Raw genomic sequence first — 26,765 nt, forward strand, 5'->3', positions numbered from 1 at the left:
CTTTACACAGGCTGTGTTGTAATTAGGTTGGGCAAAGACAAGTTGAATAATTTAGTTTTTCATGATAAGATAAAGATGACTTAGGGCTCTTTTACACTGGCTACAGATAACTGGGATCTCACTGATCGGTGTCAGTTTGCTGAGCCTTCACAAAGTTCGATCAATCATGGAGGCCGGCCGCATGAACTATCCAGCTGGATCATTTGTGTGGCTCTATTAATTCATTATTGGCCTCACATCCTCTGTTTACACAGGGCAACAATAATTTTTTTGTGGCCACACAAAAGATGCGATCAGCTGAGAAACAAGTGTTTGCCTTCTTATTGCTGGCCCTTTTACAGGGACGGTTATCAGGAACGAGTGTTCCGAGGAGCACTCATTCCTTGAGTATTTCCAAACTTCTAAAGATGATCTAAAGAGAGCTTGCACTTAAGCTCCTATTAGGAGAGATGCACATACAGTAAACTACAGGCGAAACACAGATCTATTTGCATCATATATTTTCAATGTTATGAGTTTTCCACAATCTACTTCAAAATGCAGTACACTCTAGGTTTCCACAATGAGGAATTCAGTGCTTACCATATGTTTACACCAAGAATTTGTTAGATAAATTGCAGGGGATAAAGGAAACATGTCTCTTCTACTGTTCTCTTCAGATGAATAGTAATAACCAAGGGCTGTTGTGCCATAGGAAAAGGCATGACTATTAAAAGCGAACATATAAAAATGGGAAGTGTAAAAGTGGTCAGTGCCAAAGTCCATCAAAAACTCTAAGGGTATGTTCACATTACTGATTTCGAACTGAATCTCCGCTCGCAGTATTCCGTGAGCGGAGATTCCATCCTGGCGGCCGATGACAAAATACTTCGGCGATAGGGCCATGCGGCACTGCGCCATCACCATTGACGACTATGCAGTACTCGCTGACTTTTGTGCAAAGAAAGAACATGTTCTTTCTTTGCGCGGATCAATTTCAGAGGTGGAATTGTCCACCGCTGAAATTCCGCAGTGTGAACAGGTCCACGGAAGACCCATTCACACTAATGGTAGGAGGTCACACCGCGGAAATCTGACGCGTAATTCAGAGTGCGGAATTCCGCGCTAAATCCATAATGTGAGCATACCCTAAAGAAGCATTTCCTAGGGAACCATCTGTAATAAAAGTGCTGTATTCTGCTGCAGAACAATCCTCTGTGGTTACTCTAAGAGACTGAAGTGAAAATGGGATTGTATTTGGATTATATGGTTGTGGTCCATGGAATCTATAAATATTCTTTTTTAGTCCTGTTCCCATCAAAATCAACAGAAAGAAAAGAATAAGAGAGCTGCTAATATTAATATTAGCCTAGTAGAACATCAGATGGGCAGTAATGGGTCCAAAGAGGGAAAAACCCATGACAGACCTAAAATATTCTGAATAATATATATATATGATTTACATCTTCTTTTAGATTCCTTTCAAGTGGTCGTGAGGGGGAATGGATTCCGATATGCCCGAAACGTCCATCAAGTTCTCTGCAGTTTTAGAATCAATGATACTTCTCTCAGTAAGTATATATATATATACATCCTTCACATCATAGCCCTCTGGGGTGAATTGTCTTTGTAATATCCTAATATGGGCTTTCCAAAAACCTTAAAGTTTGGCCTGTTTACACTATGGAATCCCTCTTGCAGCAGTCTCCTCCAGAATCTGCGCTTACTGTCCATCGGTAGTCTGCCAAGAACAGTAAGCGCTGTCCCATTCACTACAGCGCAGTGCCGTGTCTTCTCTGACCAATTAATCTGAAAGATTAAACCTGTTCAATCTTCTGGCAGAACTTTCGTAGTGTGACCTTCACAGTAGAATCCCACTGAGATCAATAGAAGTCTTCCGCAAGCAGAATCCACACAAAATTCCATAGTGGGAACAGGGCCTTAAAGGGGTATTCCAAGCAAAACCTTTTTATATATATATCAACTGGCTCCGGAAAGTTAAACAGATTTGTAAATTACTTCTATTAAAAAATCTTAATCCTTCCAATAGTTATTAGCTTCTGAAGTTTTCTGTCTAACTGCTCAATGATGATGTCACGTCCCAGGAGCTGTGCATGATTGTAGAATATCCCCATAGGAACTGCACAGCTCACGGGATGTGAGTCATCAGAAAGCAGTTAGACAGAAAACAGCTACTCAACTTCAGAAGCTAATAACTATTGGAAGGATTAAGATTTTTTAATAGAAGTAATTTACAAATCTGTTTAACTTTCCGGAACCAGATGATTTATAAAAAAAAGTTTTGGCCTGGAATATCCCTTTAATGTTAATGGTTGGTAATGCTATATGTAACTAAAATATTGAGGTATTTCTGGGAGACAAGAAAACAGTCTGCTCTTTTACGTGTGGTGTCACGAATTGCACCTCAACTGCATTTACTTTAAGAGGGGTTGGCCCTTAAAGGCGTATATCTATCTCATATAGTGATGCCATATCCATAGGACATGCCATCACTTTATAGTAGGGGTGTGAATCGCCAAGAATTTGGCGATACAATTCAAATCGCGATACCAGTGTGGCGATTCGATATATCCCGATATATCGCGATACCGTCTAGGTGACGATACATCATGATATATCCCAATACATCGCCCACCTGGAGCATTCATAGATCCCAATAGACGCCGCTGTCAGCTTTGACAGCGGCGATCTAGTAGTCCGGCGCACACTTTTTTCATTTTATCCCGTCCGGGCTGCAAAATAAAAGAAAATGCACTTTCTCTTACCTGCCAACGAGCCCCTGGAGCTCCGGTACACTCCGGTACAGGTGTTCGGTCCCCGGGCTGTATTCTTCTTACTTCCTGTTAGCCCGGCACATCACACAGAGCTTCAGCCTATCACCAGCTGAGGCGGGACATCGCTGCGGCCGGTGATAGGCTGAAGCTCCGTGTGACGTGCCGGGCTAACAGGAAGTAAGAAGAATACAGCCCGGGGACCGAACAACTGTACCGAAGTGTACCGGAGCTCCGGGGGCTCGTTGGCAGGTAAGAGAAAGTGCGTTTTCTTTTATTTTGCAGCCCGGACGGGATAAAACTAGAAAAGTGCGCGCCGGACTACTCCTTTAATAGCCAGCCGCGGCGATCGCCGCATGCTGGCTATTAGCAGCGGCCCCCGGCTACTGAGAACAGCCGGGGGCTGCAGAGTATGGAGTGGGCACGAGTCTGGAGCCCGCTCCGTACACCCAGAGCGCCGACGCGTCAGATCCGGCCTGCCTGGCTCCACAAATGTGGAACTTGCATCTCCTGATGCCCGGGACATGCTGTTCCGGGCGTCAGGAGATACAAATTCCACATCCCTAAAAGAATCGATTCAGTATCGCCAAATGAAAAAGTCGCGATAATCGCGCGAATCGATTTTTTCTTACATCCCTACTTTATAGTTGGTAGGCGTCCAGCCTCTGGGATCCTAATCATGAGAAGAAAGTGTAGCCAGCGTTGGTATAGCACTGCATGCCTTTATCTCTTCTCCATTGCTCAGTGGCCCAGGGCTCCCCAACCATGCGAGGAATTGCAGCATGGCTGTCTTCAAGTGATAGCGGTGGGCTGTAGTTACCTGCACAGGTGGCTAGGAACACAGTTGGGAGAGATTGGACCCCCTCTAATCATAAAGTGATGGCATAATAATATTAAGAGAGAGAGAAACCCCTTAAATGTAAAAAGAAGTTTCTGGAAAGAAATATAGTCTCTTTTCTAAGCTAACACAAGGCCGATAACAGATGATCAGCACTTACTGATCCAAGTTAGTATACAAGTCTGATTATAGACTTATAATAGCCCAAGCTAAACACAATTGCATATATGCTCTCCTATGCTTTGCCCCAGCCCGTTCTGTAACAAATCTAATTTTTCAATTGTATCCTAGATGAGAAGCCCCTTGTTGTAGAAGACACATACCTGCTGTGCCCTGCACCTGTTCTAGAAGATGTTGGCATGTAAGAAACAAGTACCAAACCGATCCATTCTAAAGATTTGTTGTGTAATATTAATAGCGCTCACTTTATTATTGGTACTAGATAGGCCATATTTAATATTTATGTGCTCATAATCTATTTGTTCTACAAGTACTAAAAGGTCACGGAATGTAATTTTAGCCTCTGTTTTCATTGTACAGTGATCCCTCAACTTACAATGGCCTCAACATACAATAGTTTCAACATACAATGGTCCTTTCTGGACTATTGTAACTTGAAACCAGACTCAACATACAATGCTATAGAATCTGCAAAACGTGTCAATGGCTGGAAGAACCGGCCAATCAGAATGGGCATTTCACTGGTAAAACCCCGTATTCCTAAAGTGCATGCACTGACTGGTGTCTGGTAGCGCCCCCTACAGTACAGGGAGGTATTACATGTTCTGTACTCTTTACCTGTGCCACGGTTAGCTGCTCCTTTTGACACCAGTTGAGGGCAGCTCCATTTTATTATTTTTTTAGAACATTGTGTACTGTACAATACCCTGAAGAAGCTTCTCTCCTCTACATAGACCAGTGTTTCCCAAAGAGGGTGCCTCCAGCTGTTGCAAAACTACAACTCCCAGCATGCCCGGACAGCCTTCGGCTGTCCGGGCATGCTGGTAGTTGTAGTTTTGCAACAGCTAGAGGCACTCTCTTTGGGAAACACTGACATAGACAGTGATTTACATCTCCCAGCAGATCTTTCTTACTTTTATATGTAAGGATTTGCTTTATCTGTATTAGTTATCTACTTATTTTTCTTTATTTACTTTATTTTTCTCACTTTTTCCTTTTTTCCGGATGACATTTTGGTGACTTCAGAACCAATTATCAGGTTTCCATAGAGTTCTGGTCTCAACATACAATGGTTTCAACATACAATGGTCGTCCTGGAACCAATTAATATTGTAACTTGAGGGACCACTGTACTGTGTATACTTGTGCCTAGAGATAGAACAACTATGTTCTGCAAGAGCAAGTGAATAGAGATTAAAGGGGTATTCCAGGAAAAAACTTTTTTTTATTTATCAACTGGCACCAGAAAGTTAAACAGATTTGTAAATTATTTCTATTAAAAAATCTTAATCCTTTCAGTACTTATGAGCTTCTGAAGTTAAGGTTGTTCTTTTCTGTCTAAGTGCTCTCTGATGACACGTGTCTCGGGAAACGCCCAGTTTAGAAGCAAATTTCCAAAGCAAACCTCTTCTAAACTGGGCGGTTCCCGAGACACGTGTCATCAGAGAGCACTTAGACAGAAAAGAACAACCTAAACTTCAGAAGCTCATAAGTACTGAAAGGATTAAGATTTTTTTATAGAAGTAATTTACAAATCTGTTTAACTTTCTGCAGCCAGTTGATATTTAAAAAAAAGTTTTTTTCTGGATAACCCCTTTAAGCTTGGAGAGATTGGACAAAGAAATAAAGGGGAATTGTAGATCTGATTGTGAACGTCTGTTTTGTGTCTGCAGGACAGCTACCCTCCACGTCAGCATGAACGATGGCCTGAGCTTCATCTCCAGTTCCGTCATCATCACCAGCACTCACTGTGTATGTAACAGAACCTCTTCAATTGTCTATATGAGATAGAGCGTCCAGTATGATCAATCCTACTGTATATAGAAAACAAAATCATTTGTTTATAATATGACATAAAAGATAATATATTTTATTGGAGCTGAATAGGAAAAATGTTTTCCAACAAGGCCAAAAGAAAAAATATGGCCTAGGAGTAAATGCAACCTACAGTGTACAAACTACAGTACACAATATTGCTTTGTTGCCAATGATAAACTATAGTTCTGCCTATGATCCTTTTGGGTTGTCTTCATATGGTAGTTTATAGCTCATAAAACAACACAGGTCATAACACAACACAACCAATAACATAGCACCAGGGTATTCCTCTGGAGGTTTCAGAGAAGCCCTGTCCTGCAGTACCATAACATAAGAAATGAAGAATTACATGGTTGTCATTGGAATGAATGGATCATCCATGTCCCCTAGAAATTCTGGATTTCCTATTAGTAAGCTAGATATAGAAAAATAAGAGAGCAGAGCTTCCTCTAAGAGTAGTATGTTTTATAACATCAGGTATAGGTCAATGTGGATATATTCCACTATAGGTGTCCGCTCACCTTGTGGGGTTGTGTGCCAGACACAACCACCATGAAGTGCTTGTCAGTGTTTTTACGGAGCTGCCTCCCGGGAATCAGAGCGGGGTGTCCCTGTCTGATCTGGAACATCGAGTAGAAACAGGAGAAAAAGCCAGGATCTGTTGGCACATGCCGCAATAATGTTCAGTAATCCAGTGTGGATATAAATTCTTCTTTATTGCCAGATTTTAGACGCGTTTCGAGGATACAACCTTTTTCTCAATAAAACATAGGCTTCTCTCAGAAGCCTATGTTTTATTGAGAAAGTGGTTGTATCCTCGAAATGCGTCTAAAATCTGGCAATAAAGAAGAATTTATATCCTCACTGGATTACTGAACATTATTACGGCATGCGCCAACAGATCCCGGCTTTTTCTTCTGTTTCTACTGGATTTCCTATTAGAGTATTCTAAAAAATAGGTTCCTAAACCAACCTTCTTAACCTGCCCATCCATATAAATTAATGGAGTAACCCAGTTTAGGAAAATGTATCCACTATCCACAGGATAGGGGATAAGTATCCGATGGCAGGGGGTCCCCTTGCAATCTACTGCCTGGCACCCGGCTCTCACCATGCATGGAGCTGTGTCGACCAACGCACGAAGCTCTCCCATAGAGATTCATGGAGGGGACATGCCAACGCCTGCAAAGTGCACAAAGAGTTTGCAGGGGGTCCCAGCATTTGGGCCCATCTGCACAGCATTCGGACCCAGGCACTGTGACCCTTGTTTCCTCCAAAGAGGGGGAAGCTGGTTGAGTTTAGCCGCCCCATACACATACTGTAATTGTATTCATTTAAAGGATCTGATGATAACTATTTCACCTCTATAGGCAACTTCAGATATTTCCTATTTATTGGGACATTTTCTATCATTTAATAAAGTAGCTGTAGGACTCTGTGCTCCAATTCTCTGTGACATGAAGCGTCTTTGCCACCATACCGCCCACTGAGAGCAGCTTTCTTCTTGTGTTTTTATTTTTATTGTGTCACATCTGGAACAGAGAAATCGAACTTCAGCTGCAGCAACTTAGCTGTGACTGCAAACTTTATGTAGAGCTACTGCCAGTAAATGCTTAGGAATATTTGAGGTTAACCCTTTTAAGGAGAGAATAACTCCAGAATACGGTGCCATAAGAAGTACCATATGGCATCACACAAAGTGCCTCTGTACAAGCTCCCAACTGGACTCTCTCCTCTCCCTTCAGCTGTATACCTACATAGTATTTTGGTCAAATTTGCATGTTTTGCTTATTTGCATCTTTTGCTGTAGACCCACAGGAGCCTCAGATACATTTTTAGGCATTAAAACATTATTCAACTTTATAAGACACTTGTCCATTCCAAGATAAAAGCTGGAGCTTCTATACTGTAAATCAATCCAGGTCGTGTCCAATGGATGGCTTACTAGAAGAAAGAGTTGATATAATCTAATAGGCTGTATTATACCTATACTAGTGAATACAGTCCACATTATAGGCTGGTTAGTGATCATATCTAACAAGGGAGTTGTCAGTCAGCTGTCTTCATAACTCCCGTAGACTTCAGTGGAGAAAGCAATGCATTGGGAACTGCTCTGTATATGGCGGCTTTGGGAAGCCACTTGGGGTTTGGGTTCTAAAGGTTGGATGGGTGCCATACAGTGAAGTGTGATGTTATTATAGTGACAGATTATTATGGAGCAATACAAAACAATAGGAGAAAAAAGGGGATATTCTAAAGTGAAGTGCACACCTATCAATAACTACAATATTCTGCATAAAATATTAATCTTTATTAGCAAATGATATACAAAACATACATGGATACAAAAAACACACAGTACAACCAGTACAACAAAGTCAAAACAATAAAAATTGCTCTAACCAGAGCAACCTCCTACAAAAAGATGAGGGGAGGATAGAAGAAGAACAGAGGATTTCCCAATGTATACCACAGACAGATGCCATTACGTAGCTATATAGTGGAATCTGAAGACCATAGGCTCCCATCTTAAAAATAATAGCCTGCAGTTTACTTTTTCAGTATTTATTTGAATAGAATAGTGTATTCAGCTGAAGTATTCTGCCTGACAAGAGCCAAAAGGACACTTTGTTGACCTCTGTTGGAAGGGGAGGACATGGATGTCTATGTATAAATATAGGGGGGCATGTACTTAGGCTTATACACCTGCAAACAAGGCACACAGGGAGACTTATCAAAACCTGTGCAGAGGAAATGTTGACCAGTTGCCCATAGCAACCAATCAGATCCCTTCTTTCATTTTTCAAAGGCCATTTCAAAAATGAAAGAAGCGATCTGATTGGTTGCTATTGACAACTGGTCAACTTTCTTCAACACAAGTTTTGATAAATCTCTCCTACTAGTGGAACTGTCACAAAAAAGAAAAACTATAATGTAAAGATGTGCATCTTTTTGTGTGGACTCACCTTTTTTTGGGTTTTGATTAAAAGTACTCAACAAAATACTGCGTGTGAACCGAGCTTTACTCTGACATTGTTTGAGTTAGGTTGTACTCATGCAGATAGCCTTCCATATCTTCTCATCTACATAATACATTTTGCATTCTAAATATGAAATGGAAATTTATTTTAAAATTCTGAGATTCATTTTGTCAATTGTTCCTCATTTACATTTTTTTCATCTTTTTTCCTCTTTTCATAGTGATTTTATTTGGAGTTTTCCTTCCTATTGAGAAATGTTTTTTTTATACATGTCAATTTTCATTTATTTAGTCTTAATTTCTCTGATAAAAGTGAAAAATTGCGGCTTAAAAAGGCGCCAAAAGCAGGGAAAACAATTTTATAAAATAACTGATGACTTGAATCAAAAATAGGGAACAATTTGGTGCACAGTGTTCATGCATTCTCCCATGCTTTTTTTTTTTTACCAAAATTTCGCAGAACTCCAATAGGCCTAACTGAACATTCAACAATTTCTAGATTTTCTGTGAGTCCAAAGTAGGTTAGTACATTTGCCTCCAGTATTAACTCTCTAATGCATTGTTTTCCAACCAGAGTGCCTCCAGCTGTTGCAAAACTATAACTCCGAGCATGCCTGGACAGCCTTTGGCTGTCTGGGCATGCTGGGAGCTGTAGTTTTGCAACAGCTGGAGGCACCCTGGTTGGGAAACACTGCTCTAATGGGCTATGTAATGAAAATAAACAAACAGATAGAAGGTGCTCCTTTGTGTAATTTCCTCCAAATACTGAAAATAACAAAAGTTATCGGAACCACTCACCAAATGTTGTACAACACACATGAAGGTAATAAACAAATATGATCCTCTTGTGGTTGCTGCTCCTCCCAAGCACTAAAAGCGCAAAAAAAAAAAAAAAAAAAAACTACTGAATTTCTTCAAGAACAAAAATAATGTGCGCTGCCAGGATCCAGATGAATATAGTACTAAAATGTATTGCATATTACAAACGTACAACGCATTTCAGAGCTGTTTCCAAGGCGGACTGCATTTTACAAACATACAACGCATTTCCAAGCTGCACTAGCTCCTTCTTCGGGTACCTGATAAAGGAGTCATTGTGGCTCAGAAACATGTTGTACATTTTTTATATGTACTAAATTTTAGTACTATATTCTACCGGATCCTGCAGTGCCCATTATTCCTGTTCTTTAGGAAGTGGAGTAGTTGTTTTTGAGACTAATGGGCTATGGGGCAATATGAAATCATAGGCACATTATGGTATTCATATTAGAATTTTTTGTGATAGTTATAAGGTGGCTTGTGACTTATTGTCCTACAGGGAACAATTTATTTTACCTACAGGTGCTTTACGTTTTTTCTGGTGAATTTCCACACTACAGTACCCTTCTGAACAGATGACATAATCAGAGTTGAGCCGTCTAACATCATTTTTTCTTCATTCCTCTGTGAATTGTCCTGGTAACCTTTTTTCCCGCGCCAGAGCTCAGTCTAGCACTGCGAGGATTAAAATCGAATGAACATTAATTGAGACAAGAACAAGTCGCAGTCAGTCCTCTTCTGTGTACATTTCCGTAATCTTTTCTTATGTGGTTTTTAATCCTTTTTTTTCCATAGAAGAACAGATCCGGCAATAAATGGACATTAACATGTAGGAATTCTATTTGTTTTGTGTGACTTTGGTATAAATGTGTTATAATGAAGTGGAGGCAGTGAGGCAAAGCAGGGCCTGGAAGATTTCCAACACATCTTGGAATAATAAATGGGGAGACAGAGTCTCTGTTGAGTCTTGTGCTTCAGACTCAATTCGGTGTGTGTAGAATATGCTATTCATTGTTGGGACATTGAATAGCAATGGATCCAGGTGTTCCTGTGTTCTGGACACCATCAAGTGATTTGGTTTGGGATCATCATAGACCACAGAGAAGTTTACCATTTTTACCTAACTTTACCGCTCTCAACATTCACTCTAGAAACAAACAATAGCCTTTTTATCTCATTATAAAGATATATGTGATCATTCTTCTTACAGTAGCTTGTAGTTGATTTTTTCTGGTGACACCTGATGACTCATGAAGACAACCCTTGTAGATAATCCCTATTACATGACAAACTTCATAGAAAGACCCTCAAAAAGCAGGCTCCCTTTTTAGTCTAGCTAACAGCGCATTGGTCCAGCGCCTTCTAACCCCAAAAGGTGCTGACACCTCATGTTCTCTCAACATCACAATTGGTCTTAAAGGGGAACTCCAGTACTTAAGTTCTAATCCCCTATCTGCAGAATAGGGGATACATGTCTGATCTGGGAGGTCCGATCGCTTGGAACCCCCATGATCCCCTGCCGGACGTCCCGGTTCTCCCCATGTACGGAGCACAATGTCACATAGTTACATAGTTTACAAGGTTGAAGTGGTCAACACACCAACTACATGTATCTCTATGGTAGAGCCGGAGATACACGAGTGCTGTACTCGTGTATCTCCAGCTCTCCCATAGAGATGCATGAAGGGGGCGTGTCGACCACTGCTCCATCACTGCTCAGTGAACGAAGCAGTGGGTGCTCCCTCATGGGTAGAGCTGGGCAGGAGATCGGGGGGGGGGGGGGGGAATAAGCGATCAGACACTTATCCCCTGTCCGGTGGAAAGGGCATAAGAACTTCAGTACCGAAGTTCCCCTTTAAGTTGTGTTATAAGAAATATATAGATATGTACAATGACATCACTAGTATATGACATACAGTACGTGATATAGGATTATACAGAAATCATGGCACCCAATAAGAATTTTGTATGTTCTTGTGTCCTACAGGCTGATGGGACCATCTTGGCTATCGCTCTGCTCATCTTATTTCTCCTCCTGGTTCTGGCCCTGCTGTGGTGGTTCTGGCCCCTGTGCTGCACTGTGGTAAGTGTCTCATCATCACATTATATTACCGGGACCTGATGTGACCTTTTGTTGGCAGAATGAGTTTAACCTCAGTTGTTTTCCTGCATCCAGTGTTTTAATAATGCTAGTCGCTTTTGTATAAATAGCATTCATTGTGGTGGAGAATCATCAGTTTATTTTCCTGCTAAGTCAGGAATGTATACTTCTGTACACAGAGCACACGTCCCATAAATCTGCCATGGTTGTACATGTAATAGAGCAAATATGTCCAGTCCTTTAAAAGATGCCAGATTCTTTTTTTATCTGTATGTCAGTAAAAGTTAGTGGATGATAGAACATACAGTACATCAAAGACATATAACAGCTTTCATAAAGGAGGTATCCCAAGAGTAAAAGGTATCCCAAATCCACAGACTAAAGCATAAATAGCTGATAAGAGGGGTCCGACTACTGGAACCATTGATTGCAAGACGGAGGTTTCTTGTCCCCCAGGTGAATGAAGCATTTGCACACATGCTCGGTCTCCACATCATGTACTTTCTACAGGAATTTCAAAGATAGCTGCTCCCTGTGCTCAAATGTGCCTGGTGCTGCTTCACTTACCGTATATACTTGAGTATAAGCCGACCCCAATATAAGCCGAGGCCCCTAATTTCACCCCAAAAATCCAGGAAAAGTTATTGACTCGACTATAAGCCTAGGGTGGGAAATACATCATCCCCCCATGTAATCATCCAAACCCCCATCATCATCCCCCCCCTGTCATCATCCAGACCCCCGTCATCATCCCCCCTTCCTCATCATTACCCTGTCATCATCCCACACCACCCCCTTCATCATCACCGCTTGTCAATGTCTGATTTAACAGTGGTCTTCAACCTGCGGACCTCCAGATGTTTCAAAACTACAACTCCCAGCATGCCATCGGCTGTCCGGGCATGCTGGGAGTTGTAGTTTTGAAACATCTGGAGGTCCGCAGGTTGAAGACCACTGCCCAGGCCTTCGTCATCATCCAGACCCCCCTCCCCCCTTTAGTTTTGTACTCACCTCCGCTCGGCGGGACGTTCGGGTGAGCTGTTCCGGGCCATCTGTGCTGCCGGACCGTCTGGTGGGGAGGGATAGTTCAACGTCCCTGTGCGTCGTCTTCAAGGTAACGTCATTACTCCGGGGCCGGGCGCGAAGCACGAAGAAGAGGCCCACCCGGTGAAGATGGACAGCCCGGAACGACTATCCCTCCCCACCGGACGGTCCTGCAGCACAGATGGCCCGGATCAGCTCACCAGAACGTCCCGCCGAGCGGAGGGGAGTACAAAACTAAAGGGGGGAGGGGGGCTGGATGATGACGAAGGCCCGGGCAGTGGTCTTCAACCTGCGGACCTCCAGATGTTTCAAAACTACAACTCCTAGCATGCCCGGACAGCCATCGGCTGTCCGGGCATGCTGGGAGTTGTAGTTTTGAAACATCTGGAGGTCCGCAGGTTGAAGATCACTGAGGGCGAAGAGTTCACTCGAGTATGAGCCGAGGGGGATGTTTTCAGCAGGAAAAATCGTGCTGAAAAACTTGGCTTATACTCGAGTATATACGGTACCTATAGACAAACTTTCCTCCGATTAGCTAGTTATTCCCTGTCCTGTGGATAGGTGATAACTTTTTATCTTAGGATAACTCCCTTAATGACATTGTCTCAGACAATCTAAAAAATGCTGAGCCGTGCCCAGAAAACAACAAAGAGGAAGCAGTGCTTACTAATCTAATATTGATAGCCTATCATTTGTGCATTCCATTACAATCCCTTTTAATTATTGCAGCATATTTAAAGTGGCAGGATATGGCATTTAAAGGTGGCAGGATATGTGTTTCAATATGCCAGCACCTTTGTAGCCCTAGTGTCACCCGCTGCTAAAGCAAATAGCATAAGGTTTTGCCAGAAGTCCATAAGGCTAGGTTCAGACTACGGAATTTTCGCCTGCAATTCCGCTTTGAAATTGCAGGTGGAAATTCCGCTTGCTAAAATGTATAGTGTAGTGAGTTTCCGTTCACAAATTCACACTTCGGAATTTGTGAAGCGGAATTGGTGAATGAAAAATCCGCTTGGAAATTTCCGCCTGAAGAATGGCGGTGCTCTTTCTTCAGGCAGAAATCCTCGCGGAACACAATTGCAGTCTATTGGAGACTGCAGTGTCCGCGCGGTCCTAGCGCCGACTGATTCAGTCAGCGCTGGCCGCACTCGGAATCTCCGGGCGGAAATTTTCTGCAAGGAGATTCCGTAGTCTGAACCTAGCCTTAGACTTTCACAAGACTTCCAGCAATTCCATATGCTGCTTGCTTTAGTCTCAGGTAAGTCTCGGGCTAGGAAGCTGCCAGCAGATTTAAACACATATTGTTCCACCAGAGCAACATCAAAAATGCACTTTAAAGGGGTGGTCCTGTTTCAAAAAATAAAGGTTATTCATAATATATTGTGCAAATTAGTTGTTCCATAGGAAAGAAAACTACCTCATTCTAGCCAAAGCAGAGTATCCAGAGATATGTGCAGAAAATGGGGAAAAAAGTAAAACGGGAACACTAAGTGCAATTATCTAAGCGAGATAAAGCTTACAAGTGCAGCCAGTATTGTGCCCACCTAGAGATGTCGTGCTGGAGGCCTATCAGTATATCTTTTACCGAGGTGTGCGGGAGCAGTCAGCATCACATCATAACCCTAGGCCACGATGGTATAGAGACAATGCAGCAACAGAAAAAAAGGGATGCCTTAAGGCCAGCACTTCCAAGAGAGGAATTAGCTTTCTCAGAAGCAGTGTTTTTTTTTTGTTTAGTTCTTTTATTAAAAAACATATACACAAGGATGGCGCGTTTCAAGGGTAATGCTACCCTCTTCTTCAGGTCCATAGAAGGTGAAATATTCGCAATATATAAATACAAACAAACAGGGTCAAAACCCAGGAACCAACAGGAATACAGACTTACATAATATGCATAAAATAATTAATAAAATCATGAAAAATTATACATTAATGGAGAACTACCAAATAATTCAAATTTTCACAGGCAGATATTAGGGCGGGATTTCATTGGTTTATTATTCAGGTGAGGAAGGTGTAATAGAATGTTATGGTTAAAGCTCCAGGATAACTGAGCTAAATAGTCATGTGGGCGGTCCTATTCAGTTAGTGACAACTCTCTTGGGGAGAGTCATCAAGATCTGTGCTGATGATAAGTTAACCAGTTGCCCATAGCAACCAATCAGATCGCTACTTTTATTTTTCAGAGGCCTTTTCAAAAATGCAAGACGCGATCTGATTGGTTGCTATTGGCATCTGGTCAACTTTTCCTCTGCACAGGTTTTGATACGTCTCCCCCAGAATTAACAGAGAGTTACATGATTAAATGACAAGTTATCTCGGAACTTTCCCCACAAAACTATATATTAATCTGCTTAGCTATTCTTGATCTATAACATGATGCCTTCAGAAAGCACTTCTTTTTCAATGTGACAGGTTCCCTTTAATGGTATGTTCACACTCCCATTTGAGCGGAATTTCCTCGTGCAGAATTATGCGTCAGAAATTCATTCTGTGAACATTAGCATTTGTGTGAATTGGTCTTCCATAGACCCATTCACACTGCAGAATTTTGCAGCTGAAATTGATCCGTGCAAAGAATATCCCTGTACATTCTTTGCACGGAAGACTGCATTGCCGACAATGGTGACAGCACGATCCTACCGCCAAAGTATTTAGTGGTCGACCGCCAGATGGAATTCAGCAAGCGGAGATTCCGTTCACATTACTGTATAATGTGAACTTACCCTAGATAAGATGCAATTTTAGAAAATGTTATTTTGCTTAAAGAGTAGTAGGTACTTGGAACAAACTTCCAGCAGATGTGGTTTGTAAAGCCCCAATAAGCCAACATCAGGCTTGAATGGACTATGCAGTCTTTTCTGCTCTCAGCGGGTGTAGTAACCCCTCAAATATGCCAGTCATTTCTCTCTAAAGCTGCAACATGTGCAGCAATCAGAGCCCTAGCTTGATCTTTTTGAGTCCAAGGCTAGAACATACATCCACACCAGGATGACATATTTATACTGCAGCCACTAAATGATACCATCATACCAATAATGTAACAATATCACCAATAACACCATTGTACAGAGACCAATATTAGCAATAACACCACTATTAAAGGGACAAATAATTCTGCCACACCATGACAACTACCTGTACTACTACTTATTGTCTGGATAATACTACTATACTGACATTAGCTATCAGAAAGTAGGAAAGTAGGCAGAGAATTCGTCCGTGTTCCCCCCCCCCCCCCCCCTCCCCCATTAGGTAGAAGTCCCCAGCAGGTGGGTAGTTAGGAAATCCCATCTATTAGGAAGAAGCCCCAAGTAGGTAGGTAAAGAATCCCCCTATCAGCTAGAAGTCACAAGTAGGTAGGTAGGGAATCCCCCCTAGTAGCTAGAAGCTAGAAGATAAGTAGGGAATCCTCACTATTAGCTAGAAGCCCCCAGTGAGTGGGTAGGTAATCCCCCTCATTAGGTATAAGCCCCCAGCCCCAGTTGTCAGATAGGGAATTCCCTTTATCAACTAGAAAATCCCAGTAGGTAGGTTGGTAGATAACCCTCCCCAAATAGGTAGCTTACCCCAAAATGTCTCCTCCCCAAAAAAAGAATAATAACTCCATCTTTCTTGCCTCTGCTCCCTCTTCCTAGCCATCTTCGTCCCCAGCTCTGTCACCCAAATACTCCTAGGACCTTCACCTGAAATGACACCACTGAGTGGCCTGCATTATAGGGGTGCACCTCTGGCCTCATGGGAGGTACAGCCCTGGTGGCACATCTGCCACCCGCATTCCAACTTCAAGAAAGAATCATTACAGAAAGCATATTGGAAAATGTTATAACTTTTCATGAAGCAAAAAATAAGCTTTGTTTGCTTGAACTCCCCTGTAGATGAGACATATGCTTTGAGCCTACAGTTATAACTCATATACTTTTCAATGAAATGAGTGTAAGTGATGTTTTTGGGGTAGTGGTTAATAAGCGCAGTTTATAGCTGTATTAATTCAATAAAAATTCCTGGAAATCTGTATAGAAAATCTGGAATAATGTACAGAAACAAAGCCAAATGCTGCACTCCAGAACACAACTGTGAGAAGAGTGATGAGAACCAGCCCAGTCTCTAGGGGGTGTCCTGACTGTATGAGCTTATCTGACAGGGGCAACACGAATCGGCGCTAATGTTCTGCACTTGTGCATACTGTACATGTCACTGTGCAATGTTCATTTTCTAACACATTCATTCATATCACTATCACACAAAAAAACTGCCTATAGTTTTACATGTATATGTGCACAATGTTTGACACATTTTTGGCACTCTACTGTGCATATAAGCTGCGTTCCCTTTCGATAAAGCCATAGCAACTTTCTGCTAAGCCACACCCCCTTACAGGGCAAGGCGCAGAACTGTATAAAAAGTGTCTAAAACACATAAAAAATGTGCTGCAAGTCATGAAAGCCAGTCTCTTAACACAGTTTTCTCTCTCCCCTGTGTTCAGTCATTTGCTTCTCAGCTATTTGTGCTCTAGACTTATTCTTCCTTCCATGTGAAAGCCTACATGATCTTGCACACAGCTATACTAAGGATCCATGTTGCATAAAGGTTTTTTTTTTGTCACAGATTCATACTTTATCATATTAGTATTATGGAATTTTTATGATATTGTGGTATTTTGGAGGTATATTCCCCTAACAGCAGATTCCCATGGTGGCACCATATAGGGGCACATGGAATGCCTATGGATGGGGCCATAATGAATACCTGCTGGGTCACTGTACCTGAAAGGATCTTACAACCTATGTGCAAAAAATTTTCATTTAAGCCACACCCATTTATACAGGACACCCCCCCCCCCAGCCTTCAGCATCTGAATCCCAAATAGTACAAATCATACTCTTTCTCACACCACCAAAAGGACACCACAGATCCCCTGACCTAATACAGACCACTGACTTAGTTTTTTAAGTAAATACAGATGCCAAACCCCTTTTATGAAGACCCTACATCCAAATCCCATTAATTCTAGTTCCCTTTATATAGACCACCAGATCCCACACCACTTTATACAACCCTCTGACCAGCCCTTACACAAACCACAGCCACCAAATCACACACCTGGTTATGCAAACCTTTAACCCTATACAACCCAATGCAAGGTTCCAAATGAATTCAAGCAAGGAAAGATGAAGAATGATATCCTTTATACAGACCCCATACCAGACAACTGGACCATCCAGCATCTGGATGTTGTCTGAGCTAGAAGGAGTGGAGGGGTGTACGGCAATGGAGACAAATGACTGTAATATAAAATGTGGCACCCAGATGATGTTGCACCCTTTTTCAGTTTATTATGTAATGCTTGTCTCTTCCTCTTATATTCTCAAAATGTTTTCTGCAATTAGCAAAGAAATTAAGAGAAACTAAACCTACTATGTATATTTTTTATTTTCTTTAGATGATCAAGGCACCTCCCCCACCACCAGAAACAGACAGCGAGGTAAGAAACTTGTACATTATGACCTATACTATAGTGTTTCTCTTTTTGTGTTGCACACCTATACTATAGGTATAGATATCTATTATAGGCTGCAATTGAATGAATGATTGACTTCCAGGGGTAATAAGAGTGTCCTTCTTCTGTATCATAGTATTCAGAGCATAACTTCTCATACTGATGAAGTGCCCTTAGTTGTTGCTGAAGGTTAGCTACAGGGGCAGTTTTAAAAGAGGTAATGGTGAGTTGTGTAGGCCTTTCTATGCTACAGTTTATTAACAAAACTGACCCATGTACTTATGTTATTGTTGTACTGGGCTCAGCAGATACATGCACCAAAGAGGTCATTTTTAAACATTTTAGGATAGATCATCATGACTAATGTTGAGGAAGCCCAATCATCACTTTGTACTGCCATGAGAAAAGGAAGAAAGAAAAAAATACAGCACTCACCGATCTGTAGTTTGCTTCTTTTTTCAATGATAACATACATGGGGTGCTGGGACAAAGAACGAACTACAGCCGTTTCGCACTGACACAGTTAAAGGGGTATTCCAGGAAAAATAGACTGGCTCCAGAAAGTTAAACAGATTTGTAAATTACTTCTATTAAAAAATCTTAATCCTTCCAATAATTATCAGCTGCTGAAGTTGAGTTGTTCTTTTCTGTCTGGCAACAGTGCTCTCTGCTGATATCTCTGCTTGTCTCGGGAACTGCACATAGTAGAAGAGGTTTGCTATGGGGATTTGCTTCTACTCTGGACAGTTCCCGAGACAGGTGTCATCAGGGAGCACTTAGACAAAAAAAGAACAACACAACTTCAGCAGCTCATAAGTACAGAAAGGATTAAGAGTTTTTTAATAAAAGTAATTTACAAATCTGTTTAACTTTCTGGAGCCAGTTGATATATAACAAAAAGTTTTTTCCTGGATAACCCCTTTAATGTTACGTTGGTTGGTTGGTGTTGATCATTCACCCCTCCTCCAATTGGAGGTTCTTTGGGGTTGGCAACAACATTTTTGTCACCAAGTTCGCATTGCCACCCTATTCATTTACATTAGCTGTGGTGCAGCATGATATTTGCAGAGTAGGATGGCAATTCTGTGTCATGGTCAAATGTAATCCTAACCTGTAGCTGGCCATTCAAGTTGTTGTAAGTCCTTTTCAGATACAGCCTAATATAGATGAGAAAATCATATACAAATGCATAGCTATTATTACAGACCCTCCTTAAAGGGGTACTCCACTGGCCAGCGTTCAAAAGTGAATGTTCCGAAGGCTGTTTTCGCGCTGTGGGCGCCGGCCACGCCCCTTGTGATGTCATGATCACACCCCCTCAATGCAAGTCATGGCAAGTTCATGGCCACGCCCCATAGACTTGCATTGAGGTGCGTGGCCATGATGTCACAATGGACGTTGCCGACCCCCTTCAGCGCGAAAACAGCGTTCGGAACATGTACTTCTGAACGCTGGCCAGTGGAGTACCCCATTAATCTTGGCATGAAGTTTATAAAGTTATGTCAACAGTAGCAACAGTAGCAACATGTAATAAAACCATCATCTTCTAAATATAGGTAGCAATAAGATGAACCCATTCAAAAATAACTATAGAAATTCAGACAAAGAAATGTCATGTGCTACCAGAATAATATGGGATATCTGCCACTTCTATTGAGGTGGGTCACGTTAATCTTCACCATACAGCCTGTGCTATCAGAATACATGTTTTTGACTGTTTATTGTCTTCCTTAAAGTCTGGCAATGTATTCTTAACATGTCTTCCATATGGATTCTGAGTGGAAATATTTTAATTCAATTATTTTTATGGACGTGAAGTATAAAGCCAACCAGATGATGTTTTGTACCCTTTGTGGAGGGAGTTGAATTCAAAGGGGAGCATGACGGGGCATTGGATGAGGACATGACCTGAGATGACGGGATCCTCTGCATCTGGAGACCCTGCTTGTATATGATAGATACCTTTTACAGCAGGAAAGTTGCTGTGAGGACAAGGTTGATAAAAAGAAATGGAAAATGTTTTCTCGACCAATAGGGGGCCTTAGTCATCATCAAACTATTACATTGTGTTTACCAGGGTGTGCATGAAGAAATCATGTTTGGTAAGCAAAGGCATATGCATATAGATAAAAATGGAATGCAATAGATTTCATATGTATATAATATAATAAGATTAAAAGCCTAACCCATAAAAATCACCCTATAAACAGCTTTAAAGCATTCTGTACAATGAATATTCATTTCGACCTATAAAAACACAATATATTCCAGTCACATTCAATTTATTTATATATGGGTGGTGCTTGGCATTATGGACTGCCTGTCTAGATGCATTTATATTAAGCTTCATGAAGCTCGTGATGTTTCAGAATACTCAATCACATGGGGATTTATTTTAGAAGCTATATAAAGTACAATCTGTTTTTTTATGTATTTATATGAAGCAATGCACAGGGACATAAATGTAGAAATGTGTTGTAGATATTGTAACTTACGATAGATAAAGATTCATTCAGAGGGTGCAAATTGGTGAGTTATGTAAATAATGTGTGCTATTTTGAAACTGAAATATATGTTTATTGCTAGGTAAAATGTGATGTGTTTTGCCCACTGTATGATTTTACATTGCCTTTTTGGTGTGCATGTGATGTGGCTGTAGTTTATATGCTGTAAAGTAACATGGCGCCGGGGAATTCCAGTCTCTTGCAAGAGGCTTAGAATGAAGCAAGGGGCTAACATGGGGAGCCTGATAGTAAGACACTTATTGATGCATGGCATGGCTCTCACCTGAGTTGTGATTGTTGTTATAGTTGTGCTTGGTGCTGTAGAGGAAAAAGTCGAAGTAATGGCTGGAGAAAATGACGGAATATCAAAGATGGGGCATTCATAGGAGCACACAGAAAGGCCTGTATTAGTGTGTCTGTCAACCATAGCAGTAGCAAAAAAGTGTGTGGGCACTGACATAATTGTCAATTCCAAAAGTCAAAATTAGAGTCAGCCACATAGTACAGTAGTTTTAGCCACGGAGCTTGAAAAAAGTCACAGCCAAAGGGGAAAGACTTATGAAACTTTCTAAAAGAAAAACTATCCTTAATGAAAGCTGCTCTGTGATTGGCTATAGCCAACATGGCATTCGACTGCTGGGACCCTGCCCGATCTCCTGCACCTCACCCCACTCTTCCTATGAATGGAGCAGTAAAGGGGTTTATTCTTCTCTAGTCACCCTAGGTCAATCATGACTCATCCAACAATGAAAAAAAACAACAAAACATATTATGCCCATAAAACAGTACCCTATGTCCTTTGTTGGGACCAGATCTCAAGAGCCGTAAACATTTGCCGTCACTGGATTCCTGTTTGCGGGACTTTGTTGTGTTGTTTACCCTTTAGACTGTTTGAAGTTATTTTAGTCTTTCTGTGGAGTAAGCACAACTTGTCAGCTGTGGTCTTGTAAACGTCTTTACTTAAAGAAAACTGACTTGTCTCAGTGTTTTATCGAAACGTTAAGATGAGACGTTCTCTTTATGATATAGTGTATACAGTTGTCAGCCTTTGGATATGTTTAAATCACAGAGGATTTTTATGACTCTTGTCATACAAATGCTCTAGTTTTGGCACATGTGACAAACGTTTTCCAGCCTATAATTAGTGCAACATATGTTATAGGAGTTTTTGTCAACTGTGATATTCAGTACAAAGTTAAGAAAACCATTAAACTTTTTTTTTTTTCCAATGGCTGACATATGCGACTATATATTGACACACAGCTGCATATTTCAGAGCTGTAAATTTTCAAAGCCCATTCATTCCGATTTCCAACATGCACCACAAAAATGGTATGAACAGATTTCAAAGGTACCATACAAAATAGATTAAAGTTGATAAAAACAGATGATACAACCAAAATCGAAGGCAGCGGCATCTGCGCACTACTAAGAAAACAAAGCGCTCACCCCCGCTGGCAGGTTGGTGAAAAGATCTACATGTTCGTGAGAGGGGCGAGCCAGGCAGTGAATATAGAGAAAGCAGGGAAGCTTGGCGAGCTTGGAACATCTAAAATCCCATGGATTTACTTCAGGGAGATCATGTCAAACAAATCGTATTGATTTTCTTGACTTGGTGACTAAAATAATAGATGGCGGAGGGGCAGTAGACCTCGTATATCTAGATTTTAGTAAGGCTTGTTACACTGTCCCACATAGAAGACTTATCAATAAACTACAGTCATTGAGCTTGGACTCCCATATTGTTGAGTGGATTAGGCAGTGGCTGAGTGACAGACAATAGAGGGTTGTAGTCAATGGAGTATATTCAGAGCAAGGTCTTGCTACCAGTGGGGTACCTCAGGGATCTGTACTGGGACCAATTTTGCATAATATCTTCATTAGTGATATTGCAGAAGGTCTCTATGTTAAGGTGTGTCTTTTTGCTGATGACACAAAGATATGTAACAGGGTTGATGTTCCTGGAGGGATACACCAAATGGAAAAGGATTTAGGAGAACTAGAAGAATGGTCAGAACTCTGGCAACTTACATTTAATGTGGATAAGTGCAAGATAATGCACCTGGGGCGTAAAAACCCTCGGGCAGAATATAGAATATTTGACACAGCCCTGACCTCAGTATCTGAGGAGAGGGATTTAGGAGTAATTATTTCAGAAGACTTAAAGGTAGGAAGACAATGTAATAGACCAGAAGGAAACACTAGCAGAATGCTTGGCTGTATAGGGAGAGGTATAAGCAGTAGAAAGAGAGAAGTGTTCATGCCGCTGAACAGAACACTGACGAGACCTGACTTGGAGTATTGTGCGCAGTACTGGAGGCCGTATCTCCAAAAGGATATAGATACTCTAGAGAGAGTTCAGAGAAGATACTAAACTAGTACATGGATTGCAGGATAAAACTTACGAGAAAAGGTTAAAGGACCTTAACATGTATAGAAGAAAGAAGAGACAGAGGGGATATGATAGAGACTTTTATATACATAAAGGGAATCAACACAGTAAAGGAGGAGAGCATATTTAAAAGAAGAAAAACTACCACAAGAGGACACAGTTTTATATTAGAGGGGCAAAGGTTTCTGCAATAATATCAGGAAGTATTACTTTACTGAGAGAGTAGTGGATGCATGGAATAGCCTTCCTGCAGAAGTGGTCGCTTCAAATACAGTGATGGAGTTTAAACATGCATGGGATAGGCATAAGGCTATCCTTCATATAAGATAGAGATAGGCATAAGGCTATCCTTCATATAAGATAGGGCCAGGGACTATTGATAGGATTCAGATTATTGGGCAGACTAGATGGGCCAAATGGTTCTTATCTGCCGACACATTCTATGTTTGCTTTCAGCGTCCATTGCATACAGGAGCGCAATAGGTACGAAAATTTTAATGGTGAGAACTCCAGAAATACTTGTCCCAAAAATATGAGTAACCCTTCTTTTTAAAGCTGTTCATCCCCACTCTAACCCAGTATATTGGGTTTAGTGTGGGTGAACTAGCTGTCAGTTTCTCTTTAAATAACTTAGGGTGTCCTGATCCCTCACCTTTTTACAGTATCTGGGTTTTTAGTTTATCTGATAATTCGGGGGTCACAATTATTATAATTTCTGGTAACTGATCTACAGCTGGTATTCTTCTTTTTGGTTTCTCATTAGTCAAATCATTATAGAAATAGGAGGGTAATCCCTTACTGTGATCACACCCCGGATGAAACCTTAGTTGGGCGAAACGTTGAGTGGTGGGGTCCAGGAGTGTCACTTTTTTACCACTAAGTAACACTTACATTGTCCTACTTTTCTGCCAGAATGAACTAGCACTTTACCATGAGATTCTATATATGTGCTTTAACTTCTTTCTAAATATTGTAGGAGGCAATTTGTTTATTTATTTATTTACTTTGTTTCAAGCACTTTGTTATACATACAAGCCTTCACTTCTTTCTCTGTTTCCTCATGGAGCAGCTTTTCTTGAGTTACTGGTTATCGTATATATTTTTTTAACTGTATGCGTTTTTAATATGTATTGTAATTGTGGTATCACGGGGTGTTAAGAGAAATATCATATCACTTTGTGACGCCAGGGCACCATTATCCTATACATGGTCCGAGGTTGGAGACAGCTTCTCCTGGGCCAGACACGGGGATTAAATGAACACACCGACGTCAGGTTACGGATAACTGTCTTTACTGAGCTGGTGCAGATGGTATTACACAGACAGTTAGGTGCTGGGTGAGAGGATGTAGTGTAACCCCTTGGGAGCCCTGTTGCCTCGCTTGGACTTGTGGTGCTTTCACCAAATTAATTAACACTGATTCGAAAGACGGGTAGATGAATCCTGGTTGTTAGTCTTGAAGCCTTCTCTGCCAGGGCATGAACTTCCACCATACGGGTGATCATTGCAGAATGACCAGATTAAATAAATTTAATCTTGGCCTTCCCTTGAGGCTTCCACATTCAACAATCCTTTACCACACTGTTGCACAGACTTAGCATTGGGCTCAACTGGGGTAACTCCTCCCCCCCCCCCACTACACTATATAGGGGTGAATTTAGGGGTTCCCGCTGGCAGGCAGGGTCGCATGGGGTTTACACAGCTCCTCTCTTTAGGGTACAGTAACATATTTAACATATAACTGAATGACAACAATAAAATAAATATAAAAATACATTAATTTCTCAGTAGAGTGCAAAACACAATTAATATAATCAAAAGTCTTCCAGTGGACCCAACACCTTTGCTGCAGGTCTGCCCGAAGCAGTCTGAAGCCACAGGACAGCCACTGGTGCTGGGACACCACATAATCTTTTCACATTTTTTTAATAATACATTATTCTTTGATTCAAATGCACATTTTTATGTGCATTTATGTAGAGCTATGTAATGCACCTGTATAACATATGTATTAATCTATAAGCTGATGCAGCCTGTATCAATTGCCGAGTCACAGCAGACACTGAGGCCTAGTAAAGGCCTTGGGATGCTCTGACAACCCATCGGCACCTAGCAGTTGCATTACTGGTGTGCCGATGCACAACCGATAACACATTTAAAACATTTTTAGCTGCTATAATCGCTATTGATCATGGCATCTAAACAGTTAAATGACTAGCATGAGTGATCTCCGAAGTTGGTCATTACGGGCAACTGCTAGGTATGATGCAGACCCAGCTCCCAAGCATGTGTCTTGCTCCCTCATCATGGGTTGGGAAGTGGTAAATGACTGATATCAACAATGTACGTACCATAGAGACAGACCATTCGGCTGCCATGGGGCCCATGGAGAAAAGGGACCCATCTCTGGTTGGTCCCATTCTGTTTGCTACTAGGGAACAACATTGTTAAAAAAAAAATGGATGGAAGCTTTGACCTAAGGGTCAAGGAAAACATGTGGGAATAAACACCAGGAATTTGTGTCCTGGGGACAAAATCAGACAACTATTAGGAAGCCCATTTCAATCTTTGCTATGAGGCCCCCCTTCTTCTATGTGCACCACTGATGATGTTACTTTCTAATAGCCTTCAGCTGAGGATGAAGCCATTAGAAACTTGGACAGCCCAGCTGTATGTGACCTAGGTCTGACCATGCCAGTAAACAAACAGGAATATTTGTGTGCAGAGGACGTGTAACCTTTCCTCCCTATCATAGTAACTATAAATATATTCTGCTTCTCTGTAAGCTTGTGGCTGCTTGTGCTCATTATAATCCATAGCTGGCGGCAGTTCTGATGCATTTTATCATTAGTGCAGATGTTTTAATTAGAAACCAATGCTGAATAAGCAGCTTTTATTCCAGATTCTCTCATAGGTTTCCCCTTCTAGCTCAAGGATGAAGCATGAACGGGCATGAAGAAGTAGGTCAAATAGCAACTGATAGATAAAAATATATAGAAAAGATCAGTTGGGAGATTGGCGGTAACTTTTTGGAGAGATTGTTTTTGCTTCTGTCCAGAATTAACAGCGGCAGATGTCAAAATATGAACGCTGATGACTTAATATGAGGAAGTTGGATTGTACAGTTTAAGTGGTGTTATATTTATTACATTTTATGGTAATGTTTATATATGAAATATTTATAGATATACACCTTCATACGCAATGCTCCAGCAAAGATTGGATATTTAAATCACTCTCCATGGTACTGATCATGTGACATAACATTAAAGACAGTATACTAATTTACTCTGGCCATAGCAATGATTGTATCTTCATGAGATGGATTAATTGGTGCCATGTCACAGATATGATCTGATGGTTATTGTTGGTGCCGTGTCATAGATATGATCTGATGGTTATTGTTGGTGCCATGTCATAGATATGATCTGATGGTTATTGTAGGTGCCATGTCCTAGATATGATCTGATGGTTATTGTTGGTGCCATGTCATACATATGATCTGATGGTTATTGTTGGTGCCATGTCATAGATATGATCTGATGGTTATTGTTGGTGCCATGTCATAGATATGATCTGATGGTTATTGTTGGTGCCATGTCATAGATATGATCTGATTGTTATTGTTGGTGCCATGTCATAGATATGATCTGATGGTTATTGTAGGTGACATGTCATAGGTATGATCTGATGGTTATTGTTGGTGCCATGTCATAGATATGATCTGATGGTTATTGTAGGTGACATGTCATAGGTATGATCTGATGGTTATTGTTGGTGCCATGTCATTGATATGATCTGATGGTTATTGTTGG

General features: G+C 41.2%; 1 protein-coding gene across 3 annotated transcripts in view; it reads left to right on the forward strand.

Moving 5' to 3' along the window:
* Window positions 1-26,765, forward strand: part of ANTXR1 (ANTXR cell adhesion molecule 1) — a 172,475-nt gene that overhangs the window by 72,719 nt on the left and 72,991 nt on the right. For all 3 annotated transcript variants that reach the window (XM_056571412.1, XM_056571413.1, XM_056571414.1), the window contains 5 exons: window positions 1,455-1,550; window positions 3,901-3,970; window positions 5,463-5,541; window positions 11,394-11,489; window positions 17,998-18,039. In XM_056571412.1, the coding sequence (XP_056427387.1) occupies window positions 1,455-1,550; window positions 3,901-3,970; window positions 5,463-5,541; window positions 11,394-11,489; window positions 17,998-18,039 (383 nt within the window). The remainder of the gene's footprint in view (window positions 1-1,454; window positions 1,551-3,900; window positions 3,971-5,462; window positions 5,542-11,393; window positions 11,490-17,997; window positions 18,040-26,765) is intronic.

The sequence above is a fragment of the Hyla sarda genome, chromosome 4 (assembly GCF_029499605.1).
Source record: "Hyla sarda isolate aHylSar1 chromosome 4, aHylSar1.hap1, whole genome shotgun sequence".
In the NCBI taxonomy this organism is placed as follows: Eukaryota; Metazoa; Chordata; class Amphibia; order Anura; family Hylidae; genus Hyla; species Hyla sarda.